Here is a 21,254-nt window from a genome sequence, read left to right on the forward strand (position 1 = left end):
TATTATTGTAAAATAACAGAGATTAGATTTAAATTTTCCCTTTTTGGAATCTTAATATGTGTTGAGGTTCATCTAATTGAAACTCATGAGCAAAAGTGTAGGTGCATGTACAAGAGGTTTGCATACCAACTCAGCTACCACGTGGTAATTTGGATCTGTAGAGATGGAGGAACCCAACTCCATTTATTTATTTATTTGATCTTTCTAAAGTTTTGGAGACACATCTTAATCCTTTATATATAAAATGGTACAAAAAATGGATGCATGTTTACTAATAGTTTACTATGTATTAATTTTCAGTTGAATCGAAATTTTTTCAAAATAATGATTTTAATTTTTTTTTTAAATAATTAACTCTGGTGAAGAATGAGGATTATTTAAATGAATTAAAGCAAAGAAAGTCTTTTCTTTGATGGCCCATTTAGTTGTAGAATGCTAAATTTGAAACGAGAAAAAGAAAGTTGCTTGATCGTGTGGTTTTACATCTAGAAAGAGTGGTGTATGAAATCATTACTTTATTTCTTATAAAACAAAAAATCTCTTTCATTGGCCCTTGTACTGCCATGCAGTGGCCATGTGATCAGGCATCAATCTCTTGTCATTTAAAATATAGCTATGCAAAGAATGCATCCACCCCCCCCCCCCAAAAAAAAAAGGGTAAGATCTAGAGTGTACTTTGTGGACCAACCCAGGCGTTAATGATAGCACACCAGAAAACATCAATATGATGGGTATTTTTGCTTTTCATGGGATGTGGTAGTCATTTCACCTAGGGGTGTTAATCGGTTCACCCGGTGTAGACAGTTTGATTCGGTTCGATGCAAGAGTTTTTAGATAAAATCAAAACCAAATCATTTAATAAACGGTTTCATATATTTAAACCAAAACCATTTAAACTTTTTAAATTATTTTCTTATGTTTTATAATTATCCAAACAACTTCTTTACATTTAAAAATTTTAGTGAAGTGGAAGTAAATTGTAACATTAAATTGAATTGTTTATTATCATATACTTTTTTTTTTTTAATATTTTTTTAATGTAAACTTTAATTTTTTTTTTTATTGAAATATATGTAAAACTTTACATTGAATGACTTAAATTTGCTATGCATATGTTAATCAGTTTAATGGATTATTAATGGTTTAAACTTTAAAACTAAAATCAAATCATGATTTCAATTTTAAAACCAAAATCAAATTATTTAATAAATGACTTCACGATATCGATGTAAATCATTCGATTCAATTTCGATTTCAAACTCACATCCTCAATTTCACCCCAGTGTGTGTTGGACACAGCAGGTAATAGGTATGCTCATTCCTTTCTTAAAATAAATAAATAATCCCTTTAGATTTTTTGCTCCCTTGTCTGCTTGTCTCCTATTTTTGTGGGCCATGACTTGGAATTTGAATGGTTTCCATTTCAGTGCACATCATGACCAAATCAATGCATTATTAATCAATATCTATTTATAGATCTCTGCAGAGAAAAGAGACTAAAATTAATGTATGGTACAGACCAATCCAGTAGAATTGGTCTCCCCATCCAATGATGGGATGCTCTCTCTGAAGTTCTAAACGACACTCAAGATCTCTTTTTTTTTTATTATTTAAATCTCTAGATCTTATCTGCATGTGTATGAAATGATAATTAATCTCTCTCTCTAACAATATAGAAAAATAATCATTTTGTTGCTTGGTATGATGCAAAATGACGCACTGCATTACCTCAAGAATCTGCAAAATCTACTTCTGTGATATTAATCATTGGGTTCTCTAACTTTCTCCAGCTGTGTGTGTATGTAAAAAATGGCTTGCTGGTTTGGTTGGCTGGATGATCAAAGAAGCCTTCTATATGTTCTTGTTTGGAGGCTTTAGAAGAATCAAAGAAGGCTTGCTGTTTGTTAATATGTTAAGATTATCTTTTCCCATATGTTTCCTGAAGCTCATCACTTTATGGTCAATGCATTAATTTACTAACCTAATTGCCTAGTATGAGAGGAAAAGAGAACTGAACTGAACTCAATCCCTTCTTTGATGGCATTTCCAGTATTTATCCGATCAGTTGTTGTGGAAGATAAAAGTGGGTCTGGCTATTTAGTGTTAATTAGTTTACATTTAGCACAGAGGTTGGTTATGTAGCTAGTTTTCCTGGTGTTATCAGCTTTGAGAACGTGGATCAAGTTTTCATATGAAAACCTCTCCTCGTATAGACTGATCCATACACATAGGATCTATCACAAGGGTTTTCTTTATGTGGATACTATGTATGTAGATCAAGATCATACGAAAATATGATCCTTTCTCATCAACATTAGTACATAACATATATGGACATGGTGGGTATCTTTTCAATGTCGAGAGAGAGAGAGAGAGAGAGAGAGAGAGAGAGTATGGTGGGTGTTAAGGCCATGCCTCCCTTTTTCCTTATTTGGTAAAGAATAGATGCACCATCCATGTGGGACATCCATGTGGGACAAGTTAGGGGGCAACATCGATGGGGTGTGAGGTATGGGAATCATAAAGAATGGGTTTGGGTCATTTAAGGTGGTGGGGGAGGCATGAGAGAGAGAGAGAGAGAGAGAGAGAGAGAGAGAGGTCTTAGCTTGCGGTACGTGGGTATTGTGACTAGAAGTAGTTTATGGGTTTTGTTTTTCTTTGATAATGATTTATAGGCTTTTTTAACTTCTATATTTAAATGGTCAATCTCTTTGTTTTCCCTTTTTTTTTTTTTGCTAGAATTAATTAGTGGTAAGGTGATATCACTGTTTTCCCCTCTTTATATTTTTTATTTAATAAAAGGGAAAGGATTTCCTTTTCTCATGACACTAGTGTGACGAGAAATTTGTACGTGACATCAATGAAAATGTGGATAATGAAATCATCCCTATAAGGCCATTAATATGTTTAGAGGAGTACAAAAAGTGAGAGAGTAAAAAATTTCATGTAAAAAAAAAAATAATATTTTTTAATATGTTCAGAGGAGTAGAAAAAGTGAAAGTAAAATATTTCATGTTAAAAAAAAATTAATATTTACTATCATTGGGATTCATTTTCCTTAATAAAATTCTGAATAACTACCCGATTTATAAAGGGTGGGGAGAATCTTTCCGAAAATACAAAGAATATTGCAAATCTTTGAGAATAAGATATAAAGTAGGACAATTCACTTCTATAATATAATATAATGACTTCCTTTCATGTTTTAGTTGTTTAGAAATAGAAAAATCAATTCCTACTGAAAAAATAAAAAAATTCTATGGTCCAGCCAAATGGTTCTAGGGGAGGGGAGGAACCATCTATTCTAATTTTATAACTCTACAACTGACATCATTCCACTTCATGTAAAGATATTTGAGATTATGGTACCATTGAAAATTACAAGTATGAAAAAAAAAATCCTAAATAAAGAATTTTATTGTAATTGTCGTCGTCATTTCAAATTTTCTTAAATTTTGTAATAAGAAAAAATGTTACATGATCATGTGTCCCTGCACCCAGACCAGGAGTGATGAAATAACCATCTTACCCCTAATTGGATGTCTTGACCATGCTTCCATCCCATGCTAATGTAGGGACAATGCAATTAGGCCTTCTCTCACCCAATTTATAAATGAATTGAGATTTATTTTGGTTTCAAGTGACCTGTATTTTATTACCCCCAAAAGATAAAAAATCTGTATTTTGTTTTCTAAGTTAGTGTTTGCTTAAGTGGGGAACTTGTTGGACTAAGAGAGAGTTGTCAATGCATTGGAATTTGTAGCTGATTTTATTTAATTATAAAAATAAAAATTTATTCATTTAAGAGATGTGTCACTCTTCCTGGTGGAACATTATGTGGTCGATCAATGGATTTTTTTTTTTTTTGGGTACAAGATCAGTGGATACTTACTTGAGTGGAAAAAACATTTACCATGGGTTCATTAAAGCATTCCAATAATAAGGAAAATGATGCAAAGATTGTGGGTTATTTGAGTGAAATAAATAAGTGAGTTAATTAACATGTAGCCTATATATCTAAAGAAAATAATTTGGCTCACATGACAAAGAGTGTTAAGACACATAGGAATATATTATCACACGCTTAGTAGAGATCCATTTAACCTTAAGAAAACAAGGAAACATTTTAGAGCATCAACAAGGTCTCATTTTTTATGTAAAAAATAGTTCTACTGAAATTTTTTTACGAAGACAAAATAGTCTTCGTTTTGTTCTTGAAAAGAAGGACAATTATTTTTTTCCATATGAGAGTAACCTCGCATAAATTTTTTTTTTTATTTCCAAACTTTCTGCCACATTTGCGTAGCTGATGAAACCCTAATGTCACGATACATAATGTCCACACTATTATTTGACCATGTATTAATTTTCAGTTCATGTCAATCCAAAATTTGCTAAGATAATGATTTAAAATTTCTTTAAAACCATATCATTATTAGTTTATACCATGGCGTGGCAGAAATAACAAATAAGCTATAGAGATGGTTCTTCTCCCTACCACACCCACCAGGCCCACCACTCACCACACCTCCCCTCCCAAAATGGAAAATGAAATAAAAAAATGAGCTTCCCATCCCTTTGAATATTTTTTGCTCCCCTTGTCTGTTTGACTCTATTTTTTTTTAGGTTCTGGCTTTCAACTCTGTTAACAATAGAATTAATATATGGGTCCTTTCCAAACAATCTCTCTACTCAATACTCAAGATCTTATCTGTGCATTTATGAAATGACTCTCTCTCTCTCTCTCTCTCTCTCTCTCTCTCTAATTATATATAAGTATTCACAATGACGCACTGCATTACCTCAATTAAGAATATGCAAAAACTACAGAATGGGAGGCCATATATAAATATATCTATAAGCCCACATTCTAGTTTGTGAACTCATAACATTTTTGAGTTCTGAAAGTTCCTTCAGCTAGATTTGTAACATGGCAGGGTTTGCTGGGGAAGAAGAGATAGAATCATTTCGAATCGAATTAGCAGAGATTGGAAGGAGCATTCAATCATCGTTTCGACGCCATACTTCGAGTTTTCGAAGCAATCCAAGAACCAGTTCTGTGAGAGATGATCCTGATGCTGATGTTGATGTTGTTGATATTGTTCATACTATTGTTGTTGATGAGTTTATCAGTTCAAAGTGGGCTGAGATTGAGAGGCTACCCACTTTTGAAAGGCTCAAGTATTCTTGTTTTGATGATTTTGATGATCAAAGAGAAAACAAAGGGAAAAGAGTGGTGGATGTTACAAAGCTTACAGCTTTAGAACGACATGTGTTCATAGAGAGGTTCATCAAGCACATTGAGAATGATAATCTCCGGTTGTTGCAGAAGCTTAGAGATAGAATAGACAAGTAAGCCTTGTTTTCTTCTTCTTCTTATAATTTCTCTATCTGGGGCGTGGCCTACCTGAGATTGACAATCTCTCTCTTTCCTTTCAACCAAAGGGTAGTGATATCTTTTCACATAGAAGTCTGATATAGGCCACACTTTCGGAAATTTTTTTTTTTTCCCTCTTCGTAAATAATATATGTCACTCCCTCACAAAGTTCTTTCATCTTTCACCTCACACTTTTCATTTTGCACTTTTCATCTTTCATTTGTCATGTACCATTTTTTATTTTCACTTTAATTTTTTTTATACTTTTCTCATTTCTTCCCCTTTCCCTTGCCTTCCCTTCCCTTCCCTTCCCTTCCCTTCCCTTCCTTTCTGTTTAGAATTTAGTTTTTCTTACCTTTTTCTTTGGATCCATAAAACCAATCTTATTAAATTGGGAAAATAAGGCTTAGTTTGTTGTTATAAATAGTATACCCGACAAAAAAGAAGTAAATAATATATGGGGACAGAAATCGTGCCAGATAGTGTGGTGCCTACGTTCAGACACATTGAGAGACGAAATGACTGCCCTACCCCTATGAATGCAAAAAATCCCACTCCTCTTGAACCTCCCCGTGCCTTAGCACAAGGGCCATGTTGTTGGGCAAAGAGCCCTCTCCCATAGTATATATGTAAGGGTGGGTCCATCTCATATAAGATTCGTCACCTATTTTATTGATCAAGTTACAACTTGATGTAATATGTCATATATGGAGGTCAAAACAAGCTTCATAGCTGCATTAAATTTAAAAAAATGTCACCAACCTCTTGTATATAATAAGAAAAATGATTTTTGTCTCAGGTGTAGCCTCCATTAGTGCCTCCCTCTCTCTCTCTCTCCCTCCCTCCCTCCCCCTCCCTAAAATTACCTCTTTGCTCCAATAAATTGAACCAATAATAGGGCTTTGATTGGTTGACTCTCCCCATCTAGTAGTAGAAGTTAGTGGCATCTTCATAAATTTTCACAATTCTTTTAGTCCCTTTAATCCAAGAATATGCTCATTTAATGTTAGAATTTTACCTATGAGATGAGATATTATTATAAATGATACAACCTTGTTTTCACCAAAGTCGTGAAATGAGCAACTGTAACTTTTTTTACTGTCCCTCTCAAAAAGTTATTTAGGTTAAGAACAAAAAAATATTTTTAAAATAATTTGAAAGTGATATATTATTATGCTATTTCAAGAAGATGACATTAAAATATATTATGCTATAGAGATAAAAATAAAATAAAAGTTTCAATTTAATTTTCACCAACGTTGGTTAAAATAAAAAATTCCCATTATAAATGGACCCAGCCACTGTCTAATATGTCATACGGATAAAAAAAATAATAATAATAAAAAAAAATTAAAAAAAGAAGATTTTTTATAAAGTTCACAAACACACATGAACTTTACAAAATTTTCCATTTCACATGTTTGTTTGGAGTTGAAATAGACTGTGAGATGGGTGTTGTCATGAGAATAAATTGGACTCTCAACTATCAATTTACATGTATTTACTGAAACAAAGAAAGAAAAATTATCACTTTACATCTGAAATTCTGAATCATTGAAAGTATAAGGAAAAATATGTAATACAAGATGAACATATGGTTGAATTAGGGCTTTAAATTTGATATTTGACTAATACATGAGATGAATATACCTTTTATATCATATATTTTTTCTTTCCTTATAAATCATAAATCAAGTTTTCCTTGGATGATGTACATACTTGACATGGGTTGCAAGTTTATATTAATATGTACTACAACCACTGTGATTAGGGTCAGTGTTACCAAAACTAGAGCCATCGATCTCAATTCCAGAACCTGAAAAAGCTTAATAGAGAAGATGGTGGTGAAAGAAATGGATTCCAATGATGAATAAACATGTTAACACACTTTCTCCCCCCTCCCCTTGTCCAAAAGAAAAACTATGTAATCTAATAGGGAAAATGTTTTTGTCAATGGCCTGTCCACTTTAGAATATGTAAAGGACATGCAAGTTATTTACCTAAAAGAAAAAAAAAAAAAAGGCGATGTGATAAATTTGACTATGGATATCTAGTGATTGATATGGATCGGTCTTGCACTAATTTTCATCATATGCCCTTTCATGTATTGACTTGCACCTTTTGAAGTAGTCTAATATTGGTAAATACGTTCTTGGTAGTCTTAGATTTGCCGCTATTTCATTTTATATATGCTTGGCTAACTCTAGTTGAGACAACTTAATATCTAAGTAGGGAGACCTTGGGTTCTAATTATCCACAAGATTTTGACCCATTTAACATATCACAACTAGATACGCTAGGTACAACTAGTTATACTCTTCATATGTTTTATGGTGGCTATGCACTCCACATACTTCATGCTGGGCAAACATATTTTCTTCGGGAAATTAAAAAGAAGGTTTTCCCCCGACAAAATTTTTCTATATGGACAACTTTTAAGGGGTTCGCTAGATGAATTTCTTTAGTTTTAATGATCACGTGGAAGGATAATATGACAATTCTAACCAGTGGATATCTAAACAATTGCTTGGATTGATGATATGTCAAATTCAATCATAAACCCCTAATTAGGGTTGCAAGCCAAGTGGGTTTGGAAACACTTGGGCCCCCAACCTGCGTCCCAAATGCTTAACTCAAGATGCATCAGTGAGGTTGGGCTGGAAAAATCAGCAAGCTATCCAGGCTCAGCTCAACTGAGGCCCGGCCTGGGTCGGTAATCATAAAGAAAAATGAAAATTACTATCACCTCCCTATTTATTCTATATTTACTCAACAATCACCTACACTAAACTTCTTTTCAGATTGCCCATGGAAAGCAAAGTCGCACCTCTCCATCTACCTTGTTATTTTAAAATCCCCATAATACCCCTGAAACCTTCCGTCTCCTCTTCCGTTTCCACCTTCAGTACCCTACCGCCGCCCTGCCACCACCGTGGCGCTCCCCTGCTACCGCCCTCCCCCACCCATCCCAGAAACCTCTGCCTCATACCCACATGGCTTCCGACCCCTTCACCACTCCCATTTTTTCCCCAACCCCGCCGTTGAGGGAGGCAAATGATTTAATTAACAGATATCTTTCACAAATCCAATGATTTCAAAGGGACCATGCTGTGACGCTTCCCTAATTGATAAATTGAATCATGAAAAGTTCCGAAAAGAAATGAAAGTCAGTTAATCTCCCTCACAAAAACCCTAGTAATTTTGGTTCCTAAATTTCTGCAAGGTTTTGGGTTTTGGGTTTTGGGTTTTGTGAGGGAAGTCTCGCGAGAGCTACAGAGAGAAAGATCTTTGAGTGCGTAAGGGGAGAAGAAGATGTGTTATCTATGTGTGTTCTACCACAGATTGTTAGATTACAGGAGACCCGAAGTTGAAGCCTTACCAGAACTCTCTTCAGAGAAGATGATAACAACAGCCATAATTGGTCTTCAGATTGGAAGTTTCCAGAAACCCACCACCCTGATTCTCCTTTCCGTCTCGTCAATCTCTCCTCCGAGGGCATAGCCAGAAACATCGCCAATCTAAGTAAGACTTCCCTTTTTATTTCTCTACTCTGTTTCTATTCGTTTTTCACTCGTTTTTGAATTTAGACAATTCCCTGTGTTTTAATTTGCTCTCACTGTCACTGATGTTTCCTACTCGTCTCATAGATCCTTAATGAATTTCTATCCATATTTGCTTCTTTCTCTTACTCGTTGTTTCAAAAATTGGAATCGGATTGGTCGAATTGGCATGATTCGTATCGGCTGCACTAGATGATCTGGACGATATCTGTTTGTTTTTTGCCGATTTGAATTGGTAATTAGCACTGGACAGTTGTTAGTGCAAATGGTTGTTGCAGTATGGACTACAGAGAGTGACTTCCTTACTCTTGTTATATACGTCTATACATTGGCTGCTATAAGGGAGAGTTATTGTGCTTATAAGGACCTATAACATTCTTGTGAGGCATGGGCAGGTGGGGTGGAGGTTGCTGAGAGGGCTGGGAGTAGGGCAGGGTAGTGGGTGGTGTTGGGGTGGCTGTTGGCTGCTGAAGGTGGAATACTGGAGGAGAGGGGAGGGTACCAGGGGTAATCAGGAAATTTTGGTTTTTCTGGGTGAATCAAAAAAGAAGTTTAGGTTAGGGGATTTCGAGTAAATGTGAGTATAATGGAGTGATAGTAATTGCCCTAAAGAAAAATCCTAAGCCAATGCTAACAAAAACTGACAGAGGGCAAGTATATTTCTAGCCCCCCACACCCCCCCTGGCCCCACCCCCAAAAAAAAAAAAAAAAAGACATAGGGCAAGTATTTATTTATTTTTGAGAAGTAATATCAATAGCACACTAGATAAGAAAAATTAAATATCTAATATGGCAAGTAGTTTGATTGACAAGCTGTCTATTTGGGTGAATGCCGAACCTACAATATATAGAGGCCCTAGGTTCTAGTTTCTGGACTTATTAAAGATAATCGTGCAGTGGGTCGCATAATGTTTGTAATAGAGACTATAATGTACTTTGGTTTCTTGTGTCAACTTTCTAAACACAATTTCTCACTATCTACAGCAATAGTTAAGATTTGTTTTAAGACTGAACTGTGCTCTGATTTTTAACTTAGCTTATACTGGTTTTTTTTGAGTTATGTTACATCTCCACCCTTGGGTAAATGAAGAAGGTTTGTAATATAGAAAATGTAAATATAACAATTAATTGGGAAAATAACTAATGAGGGCCATCCATTCCTTTTTATCTTATCTATTCTTCCTCATTAGTGGAATCCCTCATAAATGAAATAATAAGCTATTCTTTTGGTTTGAACAAAAATAAACAAATTTTGAAGAACTTAGAGATAGTAAATGGCTATGTCAAATGTTGCACTGAGATCTATTCACTTTCGTGTTAGTAAATTAACATGGTTGAAGATAGTAGCATAGTTGTCAAGGCACCAAGAGAGCCTGGGTGAGCAATGAGTGCCATGTTACAGGTATATTGCCATATTCTACATACATTTCTTTCATTATCTAGGCATTTAGGCGTCTGAAAACATAAGACACATGGTTGCCTTGGGCATCAAAGCATGTCTTTATGCTTAGGCAATGCCTTGAGAACGATGGCTAGTAGTTTTTTATTTGGTGATTGAAATACTATTTTTTTTTTTTCCGATCTACGCATATGGGTGTTCTGTAGAACTGGTGTGACATTGCCCACTGTGGAGGTGAGATATAAAAATCTATCTGTGCAAGCAGTGTGTGAGATTGTTCATGGCAAGCCTCTTACTACTTTATGGAGCTCCATTAGAAGCAAACTTTATGTAAGTGCCTGAGTTATCAAAGAATATTTCCTAGGTTTACCAATGATTATGCCAATGGCCTTTTGAACATTCCATATTGTATTCAAGAACCAAAATAAGATTTTGAAGTAATTATATTTATTATAAATGATATATTCCACTTGTGAATGGCTCACCTCGTGGTTAGAAGACTTACTACCAAGTTATATGCTTAATGGTTGTTCCAAATGCTATTTATTTAATTATTTACTATTATGAGTTTAAAGATATGACTGCTAGAATTGGTAATAAGCCCCTCAACTGAAGCACAACATATTTACTAAACAAGTTAGCCGTATTTCATGTTTACCATAGATGTTAGTCATTGATTCGCGATTGACCTAAACATGACCGTGGCCAAAAGATGCTAATTGTTTGTTGCATTTGTGTGAAGTTGTTGGGCTGTGTTGGCAATCAACATCCTCCACCCTTGACCATGAGACCACATCAAGACCTTTGACTGGATATTTATCTTAGGATCCAAACCATGAATCCTCAACATGTCATATTCATCAAACTACTAGCTTCCAAAGTATCATAATTTATAGGAAACAGTTTTTTGCGGTATTGTTTCTGCTAGTTCTAGATTAAACCCTTTAAAGAATTGTATTGAAATAGAATCACTGGCCTGGGGCTACCAAAAATAGGAGTGGAATTAGCTATTTTCTAATTATTATTAGGGCCCTGTGATTTTTTTTAAGTAAAATTTTCTGACCAAGGGGGGAAAATGACCCTACCCTTGTGTACCTAACATATGTTAGGGAATTTTAGTAAAGTTCTAAATTAGTTTCTGGTTCTTGTTCCATTTGTTTAGATTGGAGATTTCTTGTAATCATAACATTTCCCTTTAAATAAAGAAAATTTTAAGCTTCATCTTTATTTCTTTATAAGTACTTGATTTTTCTTTTTTGTAGGGGTTCGCAATGCTTTCTGGTTTAAAGTCTAAAGTAACCAAAATCAACATCCTCAAAGACATCAATGGTGTTATCAAGCCAGGGAGGTAGGAAATATGGAATCTTATCAAGTTAAAATATTTGAATACTATTTTCATCTATGTTTCTTTTAGAATTATTAAAGCTTTTTTCTGAGGATGTCCACTTTTTGGCTCCTAACTTCTTATATCTATTCCTCGTGTATGGCTTTAGCATTAATTGTCTGAGATTATAGCATGAAAAACTCTTTAACCAAGGAACATTTTCATCTCTTTTGATATTTAAAATGCTTAAAAAAAGGACCTTCAAATTGTTTATTTTTTAAATGGTAACCTGTATAAGAAAATTAGGGTAAGATATATGCAAAGTTTCACCTCATGAAGGTTTGTTTATATTGCAGGATGACACTACTGCTTGGTCCTCCAAGTTCTGGCAAAACGACATTGTTGTTAGCCCTTTCAGGAAAACTAAACCAATCTCTCAAGGTTGTTCTTCGAACCTCTTCTTTAATCAAAACCTGGTGATGATGTCTTTTTTTTGGTAGAACTGGTGATGATCTGTCATGCCTCATAAAAGTGTTTGTAGATTTGATGATTGGATTCCTCAAGTTCACTATGTTGCTAACTGTAGCGAAGACTTGACAATTATTTCTGTTGGAATTATTGATTTGGTTAACAAAAACTTGACTCTGTGAACCTTGAAACAACTAGAGGATGCTATAACTAACAAAACTTGAATTTGTGAACCCTGAAATGATTTGAGGATCTGTAACTAAAAACTTTAAATATTCTATAGGCCTACGCTCATTTTCTTCTATAGGCTACTTTCATTATATGCTATCAAATCCTTTAGTTGGATAAATGTTGGCAAGTGTGATTCAATAACTTTAAATGATTAATCAATCATGTATAAATTCTCTGTTGAAATTAGTTAAAACTTTTACGCAATTTAAGAGAACCTCTAATGAGTAGCTACTTTTCCTCTGTAACCACTCTTTATGCATACCTTTATCACAGCTTTGTGATCATTTTTAATGCAATTTTTAGGTCACAGGGGAAATCACCTACAATGGTTATAAGCTAGAAGAGTTTGTTCCACAAAAAACATCTGCTTACATAAGCCAATTTGACCAGCACATTGCTGAGATGACTGTGAGAGAAACACTTGATTTCTCTGCGTGTTGTCAAGGAGTTGGAAGCAGAGCAGGTAGGCTTTTCATTGGCCTGCTTAAATTCTGATTTTCATTGAAGTTCCCACTTTGTGTAAGTTTACCACATGTGATCACCTAGTTTCCTATGTATGTAGAGATTATGAAAGAAGTCACTAGAAGGGAGAAACAGGCAGGAATTATCCCAGATCCAGATGTAGATACTTACATGAAGGTATATAATAGCATCTCTTGTTTTCTTTTCAATCATGATTGTTAAGTCCTGGGTATTCGGCTTTTAGGCATGTACAGATGATGAACTACACATGAAATAAGTTATTATATAGAAAGAGAATCGGTCAAAGACAATATTTTCTCGAAAACAGCACATTATAGAGTCACTATTAGAAAACCGTGGGTTTATCTCAAATTTTAACATAAAAATCAAGATTATAGTTAAAAAGTGAAAAAGATCCACACACCAACAGTGTGGGATGCTTTCCCAAGCTTTCTCACACCCTCGTCACCCGGATCCTGCACTAATGCTCTCTCTCCCACTGACCATGTGGGTCTTTTACTGGATGAAACCAATTCCCGCACTGTGATTGGTGTAAGGTAGGAGATTCCTCCCACACTGTTGCTTTGCCTTGGGAAACCTCTCTCTTAAAAAAAAAATTAATAAATTAAGATAAGTCATGCAGTCTTCATCTTCTGGTCTCCAGTTAGTTAAGTTGAAATGATTCTTGTTTGCAAGATAATGATTTACAAACAATTTTTGTAGGCAATTTCAGCCAAAAGCACAGGAAAATCACTACAAACAGATTACATATTGAAGGTGATTCTCTTCTGGAAACTTCTTGTCAATTCTTTCTTATGTTAATTATGTATGCTTAGCATTGGTGGTTATTTGTTTTTACACACAAACTGTTCAGATTCTTGGACTTGATATTTGTGCTGATACACTGGTTGGAGATGCCATGAGAAGAGGTATATCAGGTGGTCAGAAGAAGAGATTGACTACAGGTAATGTGAATAAATAAGTGGATTCATATAGTTCAACAAACATTACATTTGGTGCTATCAAATTCAATTTCCGGGTGTTGAGTTTTTATACTTGTAATTAGAGCGATTCTGTTATTCAATTGTATCATGTAGGGGAGATGATCGTGGGTCCAACAAAAGCTCTGTTCATGGATGAAATATCAAATGGATTAGATAGTTCCACTACTTTTCAGATTGTTTCTTGTCTTCAACATTTGGTGCATCTCACAGATGCAACAGCATTAATTTCGCTGCTTCAGCCGGCTCCAGAGACCTATGATCTCTTCGATGACATTGTCTTGATGGCAGAAGGAAAGATTGTGTACCATGGTCGAAAGATTCATATTCTTGAATTTTTTGAAGATTGTGGGTTTAAGTGTCCGAAAAGGAAAGGGGCTGCTGACTTTCTTCAAGAGGTGAGTCTACCTGATGGCTGACTACCTCTCCTCCCACTGCACTTGTGTAAAAAGCTACTTGACTTTCAAGCTTCTTTCAAGTGTAGGTTCTCTCCAAAAAGGATCAAGAACAATACTGGTTCCCCAAGGAAAAACCATACAGTTATGTTTCTGTTGATCAGTTCCGTAAGAAATTTAAGGCTTTTCATGTTGGGCACAAGCTAGAAGAGGAGCTTTCAGAACCATTTGATAAATCTCAAAGCCATAAAAATGCTCTATCGTTTAGCTTGTACTCTCTAAGTAAATGGGAGATCTTCAAAGCCTGCATGAAAAGAGAATTCATTCTTATGAGGCGGAATTCTTTCATTTATGTATTCAAAGCAGTTCAGGTCACTACTATTTCCAATTATTCTCTTTTATCCATAAAATAATTTCTCAAGCCTTGCGTAATCTATCAACTTCTTGTAACTGTTGCTCTGCAGCTTGTCATCATTGCATTCATCAGCATGACTCTTTTTCTGCGAACTCAAATGCGTATCGATGTATTCCATGCAAACTATTACATGGGTTCCTTATTTCTTGGGATTATCATGATGCTTTCTGATGGATACCCAGAATTGTCTATGTCAGTTTCAAGGCTTGCCGTTTTCTACAAACAAAGAGAATGTTGCTTTTACCCAGCTTGGTGTTATGCTATTCCAACAACTATTCTAAAGGCTCCACTTTCAGTGATGCAGTCCTTAGTTTGGACAACTTTAACTTACTATGTCATTGGATACAGTCCTGAGTTTCAAAGGTGATTATTATATGAAGAATTGAATTCTTAAATGAACATTATATAAGGAAGTTTTAAGTTTTATACATTTAGCTAAGGACATAATGGGAACTTAATGTATCTGCATAGGGGTTTGTGGGCTTTAATCAATACATGGGTTAATGTTCTGCTTTGATTAAAAAATAAAATCTATTGAAATAGAACCCCCTGAACAGTCAGTTCCGATGTAGTCTTACCTGAGCATGGATTGAATTGTAGTCCCATTTCAAAATATATATATATATATATATAGGATCTTCTTGACTTCGAATATCTATTTCTTCTCTTTATATATTCCACTAAGAATATCTTCTGTGATATCCTAGTTTCAGTTTTTGTGTAACTTTTTATTTTTTATATTGTGTTCCAGGTTTCTCTGCCAATTTCTTATACTTTTTGCTGTGCATCAAGCAACAATATCCATGTTCCGATTTATTGCCTCAGTCACCCAAACTGCAATTGCTGCCATGTCAGCAGGACTTATGGCTTGGGTATTCCTGTTTGTATTTAGTGGCTTTATAATTCCAAAATGTAAGGCTTTCTACAACTCTTTTTGGAATGAAATAGAGTACAATCTTTTGAAACTAATGTATTTAATGGAATAATATTGGTTGTAGCCTCAATGCCTTCCTGGTTGAAGTGGGCATTTTGGGTTTCTCCATTGTCATATGGAGAGATAGGCATGACTGTGAACGAATTTCTCGCTCCTCGATGGCAAAAGGTGAGCAGCAATCTTCCCAATTTGTTTGTTCGTGTAATTGATCAGACAATTTTATGCTGCTGTCTAGTAGATTGTGACGATATATGAAAGCCATAATGGTACCCTTTATAAATATGCAACCATCTTTCTTTGATAGTTGCTATAGAAACCACATTTTGGCCACGAATGACTTTGCGGTGGTCATCCAATTTTAGCTCTTCCTCCGATGATCACCGATATCAATAAGATAGTGGAATATCATTTGGGATATTTTAAATGATAATCCACAGGCTTACATCATTTTCCCATCCCCCTGTTTTGGATTTTGCTTTTCTTCAAATATTCTAGTTTAAAATTATGACTAGGTACTTTGAGATTCTTTTCAATAATACTCAAAATTTTATGCATTTAAAAATGGAGCCCAAATCATTTTGAGTTCTTTCATGATATTTTAAATAGGTATCTATGCATAAAGGTCTTTTAAATGGTTTGAAGGTTATGAGGAAGGATACGATTTGATTGGCACTATCTAGAAATTATATAAATTAAGTTGTTATCACCTGCTTTATAGCAATAAAAGTTAATTTCGAATTTTGGGGAAATTTATTATGTGGCAGGATTTTCTCAATGTAGATTCTGTGGTAGTTAGAATTTCTCTATGCCCTATTTTTTGGGATTAGTAAAAAGTATATTAAGAAAACAAAAAGATTACAAGATGGTCTCCCACTCAAGGGGGGAGGGCAAGGGAGAAGAAATGGTTCTACATGTTCTTGTGATATTGAGTCTCCAACTTGTTTTTTTTTTCCTTTGGGTTAACCTAAAAGTTTCCAAATTCAACATCTTATTATTTTTCTTTTTTCAATCCTTACATTTTTTTTCTCCCCTTTACCCAGAACTCCAAGACGGTGGGCAGCCCTTCAGAACTTCATTGATTCAAACCAAAAATAAAAAATAAATAAATAAATAAAAATATCAAAGGATATGGACACAACCCATATTTCTTCTAACCTAAAAAGATGCAATCACAACACTCATCACTCCCAAAAGAAATTCACCCATAAAATAATTAAAATCTAACTTACCTTAAAAAATAGCCTCACAAAATTCCACCGAGAATGATGGAGGGAGTTAGGGAGGAGGGGGAAAATCAGAATAGCAGGGGAGAGAAGGGAAAGGAAGGGATCACACAATTAGATATTGTACAAATCCATCTAGGGAGGGAGAAATTGCATAAAAAAGGGGGGAGGGGGAGTCACACACAGCCTTAAAGCTCTCAAACATTAACTCAGTTCATCATTCTTCAAATCTGTCCAATCGAGTACATTAGCTCCTATATATAAAGAGGGCAGACTAGCAGTCATAACATAACTAAGAGTTAGACTCCAAGTAGGACTAGACATTACATAATAGGAGTTGGACTCCAAATAGGACTAAACTAGAACTCCAACATGGAGTAAGTAAACAACTAGTCATTCACTAATAGGGAAACCTAAACTGACTAAAAAACTGAAATAACAAAGGAAATAGACTCAAAACAGGACCCTAACTAAGCTAATGAATTAAATCCCATTTTTTCCTATTTTCTACCTATATTTTAGGCCCATTAAAGTGGCCCATTACAAAGAAAACTCATGGGAACAAAGGCCCAACACATACATAACCTAACCTAAGGCTTATTTGCAATAAAATAAACCCATTAAGTGACTTATCTACATCAATTCCCCCGTTGTTGAGAAAAATTCGTCCATGAGTTTTGTAGAACGGGTGAATCAACACCAATCGATCAATATCTATCTTTTCCTGTATGAAGTCACCATCAAAACCATGATCGAATGCTATGAAATCCACGATGCGAAGTTCATAAGTGAAGTAGTGACTCAGAAAATAAAATTGATCGGTTCACTGAAGAGAGCAACCGATTTAAATTTTTCCACAAGTTGATCTTCAACTTCCAACGGTGTCATCTCATCTTCTACCACTGGTGATTCATCTTCTGGTTCGTCTACCTGTTGTTCAAAGGCTGAGGTCACATAATTGAAGGTAGAGTGTATACAATCAGATGTGACCAATGTTAGGTCTTTGATTTCCTTGCAGTGTCGTTGCATCTCATCGAGCTTCTCTTCCATCAATTACATTTGTTTACGAATATCCAACAAACGATCTAGATCCATTGGTCAGTTTTGCTTTTTTTTTGGGGGGGGGGGAGAGGAATAGGGAGAGAAAGGGAGTTGCGTGGGAGGTGGAAGGGTTACTGTGGGAGGTAAAGGGGCTACTATGGGAGGTGAAGGGAGTTACGTTTCAGTAGAGTAAGGGATCCTTCGGCTCTGATACCAATTGATGGAGGGGCCTTAGGGAGGAGGGGGAAAATCAGAATAGCAGGGGAGAGAAGGGAAAGGAAGAGATCACACAATCAGATATTCCACAAATCTAACCAGGGAAGGAGAAATCGCATAAAGAAAGGGGGGGAGAGAATCACACATAGCTCTAAGCCTCTCAAACATTAACTCAATTCATCATTCTTCATATCTGTCCAATTAGAGTACATTCAAGGATTAAAGTATCGGTATTGGTCGCCGTATCTGTCGGTCAAAATTAAGATACATATCGGAGGATATCGTATCGTATCGGAGATACGCTAAGATACGCTAAAGATACGCACATAAATGGATAGGGAACATATTTGTATACACTTCTGCATAAAAAAACAGTTAAAAAAAGTTATATATAACATGTAAAATGCATAAATACTTAAGTAGAGGGTATCGTATTGATAGACAAATATATTGAGTTGAAAATGTTCAAAATGATGAGGTTTGAGTTTCTTACAGTTTTTTCTTTCCTCATTGCCATTGCCACTGTGATGAGTGTCCTGAAGAGTGTCGTGGTGGTTCAAATCCTTGGCTAGGACCTTCTTCTTCAATAGGAGCAACTACGATGATATTCTGCACTTGTCGAATATAGGCACAATATTTACCCCAGTTGAAATATTTATGGTAGTGGGTCTCCCATTCATTGTAGAATCTTTTGTACTGCTCAGGAGTGGCCAATGTTGGTCCTGCATAAGTCCCATATCCATAGCCTGAAGAAGCACCTGAAGATACATGGTGTCCGTGTCTGGATGAGGAACCAGCATGATCTGAACTTCTGTATTACTCTGAATTGGCAAATGATTGTCCTGCATAAGTCCCATATCCATAGGATGAAGATACATCTGAAGATACATGGTGTCTATGTCCAGATGAGGAACCAGCAAGATCTGAACTAATGCACATTAACTCCATGCTACTCATCAATGCATCAGTAGCACTCGGATTGTGGGATCGCCTACCCCTCCGACTATAAGACTTTGGTTGTATGCGAGCACCATGATGACTATCTTGGGTTGTATGTGTAAATGCAGCCTCCTCTGTGAAATGTAGTGGTACATAAGTTTGGCCACCACCACTACCACCATCACCACCACTGCCACCACCACCACCACCATCATCATCATTATAATCATCATCATCATCAGCAGCAGCAGCACCATCCTTGTCTTGATCATCATCACTATTTGGTTGAGTTACGCTATATGTAGCACCTGATCTCGTCCTCCTAATATCGCCATCATTGGAGCTATCATCATCCTCTTCCATAGCTGATGGTGCTTGGGTTTCATCGTCAACAGTATTTTTAAAATCTTCATTTATATCTCTAATGAGGTCATCTATAAAGGGATCAGGTGTGGTTTCTCGGCGATCTTCAAATAATTTGTCCAACACTAAAACATTTTCAGTCTCTTCAATCCATCCCCTAACTGGATCTTCCTCGTCGAGTATGTGGGTGATGTTAATTGGGTTGACATTAATATCATCCCCTGATTTCTCCAATTCTAAATATTTCATCTTCAATTTCATGTTGTAGTGCACATACACTAGCTTCTCCAGCTTCTCATAACTCAGACGATTCCGAGGTTTGGTGTGTATCAATCCGAACGTACTTCAGTTACGTTCGCAACCACTTGAGGATGCCGTGCATGATAATATTTTCATTGCGATTGGCCTCAAGCTTGGAGCGCTCCATCCATAGTTCATCCACCAATCAGCTGTACAAAGATAATTGCAACATTAGGAGTTTGAAATTAATTTGAAATACAAGGATAGCTGATTAAGCCTAAATTACCAGGGAATTATGTTCCTCTAGCACGGATAGCTAAATGATCGGCAAACCTTTGAGTGGCCTCTCGGAAGTACTTCACCTATACATATATTAACATATTAATATGCCACTCGATGTATTTAGTAGACTACTAACCTCTTCAACTGCATCTTTGGCCGAATCAATATTAGGAGCTAACTTGTTGATAACATCCTTCAAAGATTCCATCAAATCTTTCCTTTCTTGTAGTGCAGATACGGATTCAAATAATAGGCTGCACATGACATTGTTACATATCACTTATTGTTAATGATTAAATATATTAAATTACTAATAAAGTAACTTATAAATTTAATTGAGAAAATACCTACCCGATGAAGGTCTTGAACCAAATTATTTTCCCATCGACGATTTATAATCTTCAAAAATGCCTTAAATGACTTTGGGTTCTCCTCTTCTATCTTTTGTTTGACAACTTCCATACAATGCACTATATTTCCCATCGTCTGTGCCTTATCACCATCAACTACTTTAAGTATCATAAATAGTGGTTGCATAATTAGTAAATCGGTATATCTTTTCCCAAAACTTTATTGAGGTGATTAGATCTTGAATAGTTTTTCCAATTTCAGTGGTTGCATATCTACTACTGAATCACTATTAGAGGTGAATGACTTAACTAGCCCTTCCTTCCGTTTTTGAATACTATCAAGTGCAATATAATTTGTTGCAAACCTTGTTGCTGCGGGCCTCACCAAGTCACCTTTTGTGTACTTTCTCATCAATGCCAACACCCACCTGTGATTGTAGATGAAATTGGTGATCGGTATATCTTTTCCCAAAACTTTATTGAGGTGATTAGATCTTGAATAGTTTTTCCAATTTCAGTGGTTGCATATCTACTACTGAATCACTATTAGAGGTGAATGACTTAACTAGCCCTTCCTTCCGTTTTTGAATACTATCAAGTGCAATATAATTTGTTGCAAACCTTGTTGCTGCGGGCCTCACCAAGTCACCTTTTGTGTACTTTCTCATCAATGCCAACACCCACCTGTGATTGTAGATGAAATTGGTGATCATCTTGGCATCAGAAACCAATGTCTGCACTTTGTTCATTTCACTAATGTCTTTGAACCTCAAATCAATACAATGGGCTGCACAAGGTGTCCAGTATAAGGTGGGATACTTCACCATAAGTAAAGTACCAGCCTTTTTGAAATTGGAGGCATTATCAGTCACAACTTGGACAACATAATCTGGCCCAACTTCCTGAACAACTTCATCCATTAATTTAAACAAATACATTGAGTCCTTGATATCTGAGGATGCGTTGAAAGACTTATGGAATATTGTTTTCCCATCACAATATATCAGAAAATTGATGATGGACATCCTCGTCG

General features: G+C 35.6%; 1 protein-coding gene across 1 annotated transcript in view; it reads left to right on the forward strand.

Annotated features, from left to right (window-relative positions):
* The first annotated feature begins 4,899 nt into the window (after window positions 1-4,899).
* LOC122059931 (pleiotropic drug resistance protein 3-like) overlaps window positions 4,900-21,254 on the forward strand; it is a 29,341-nt gene continuing 12,986 nt past the window's right edge. The window contains exons 1-13 of the mRNA XM_042623011.1: window positions 4,900-5,352; window positions 10,544-10,667; window positions 11,600-11,685; window positions 12,018-12,102; window positions 12,664-12,823; window positions 12,923-12,999; window positions 13,546-13,599; window positions 13,697-13,787; window positions 13,920-14,221; window positions 14,308-14,589; window positions 14,683-14,996; window positions 15,385-15,545; window positions 15,632-15,735. Of these exons, the coding sequence (XP_042478945.1) occupies window positions 4,931-5,352; window positions 10,544-10,667; window positions 11,600-11,685; window positions 12,018-12,102; window positions 12,664-12,823; window positions 12,923-12,999; window positions 13,546-13,599; window positions 13,697-13,787; window positions 13,920-14,221; window positions 14,308-14,589; window positions 14,683-14,996; window positions 15,385-15,545; window positions 15,632-15,735 (2,262 nt within the window). The 5' untranslated portion in view covers window positions 4,900-4,930. The remainder of the gene's footprint in view (window positions 5,353-10,543; window positions 10,668-11,599; window positions 11,686-12,017; window positions 12,103-12,663; window positions 12,824-12,922; window positions 13,000-13,545; window positions 13,600-13,696; window positions 13,788-13,919; window positions 14,222-14,307; window positions 14,590-14,682; window positions 14,997-15,384; window positions 15,546-15,631; window positions 15,736-21,254) is intronic.

This window comes from Macadamia integrifolia, chromosome 13, assembly GCF_013358625.1.
Source record: "Macadamia integrifolia cultivar HAES 741 chromosome 13, SCU_Mint_v3, whole genome shotgun sequence".
Lineage (NCBI taxonomy): Eukaryota > Viridiplantae > Streptophyta > Magnoliopsida > Proteales > Proteaceae > Macadamia > Macadamia integrifolia.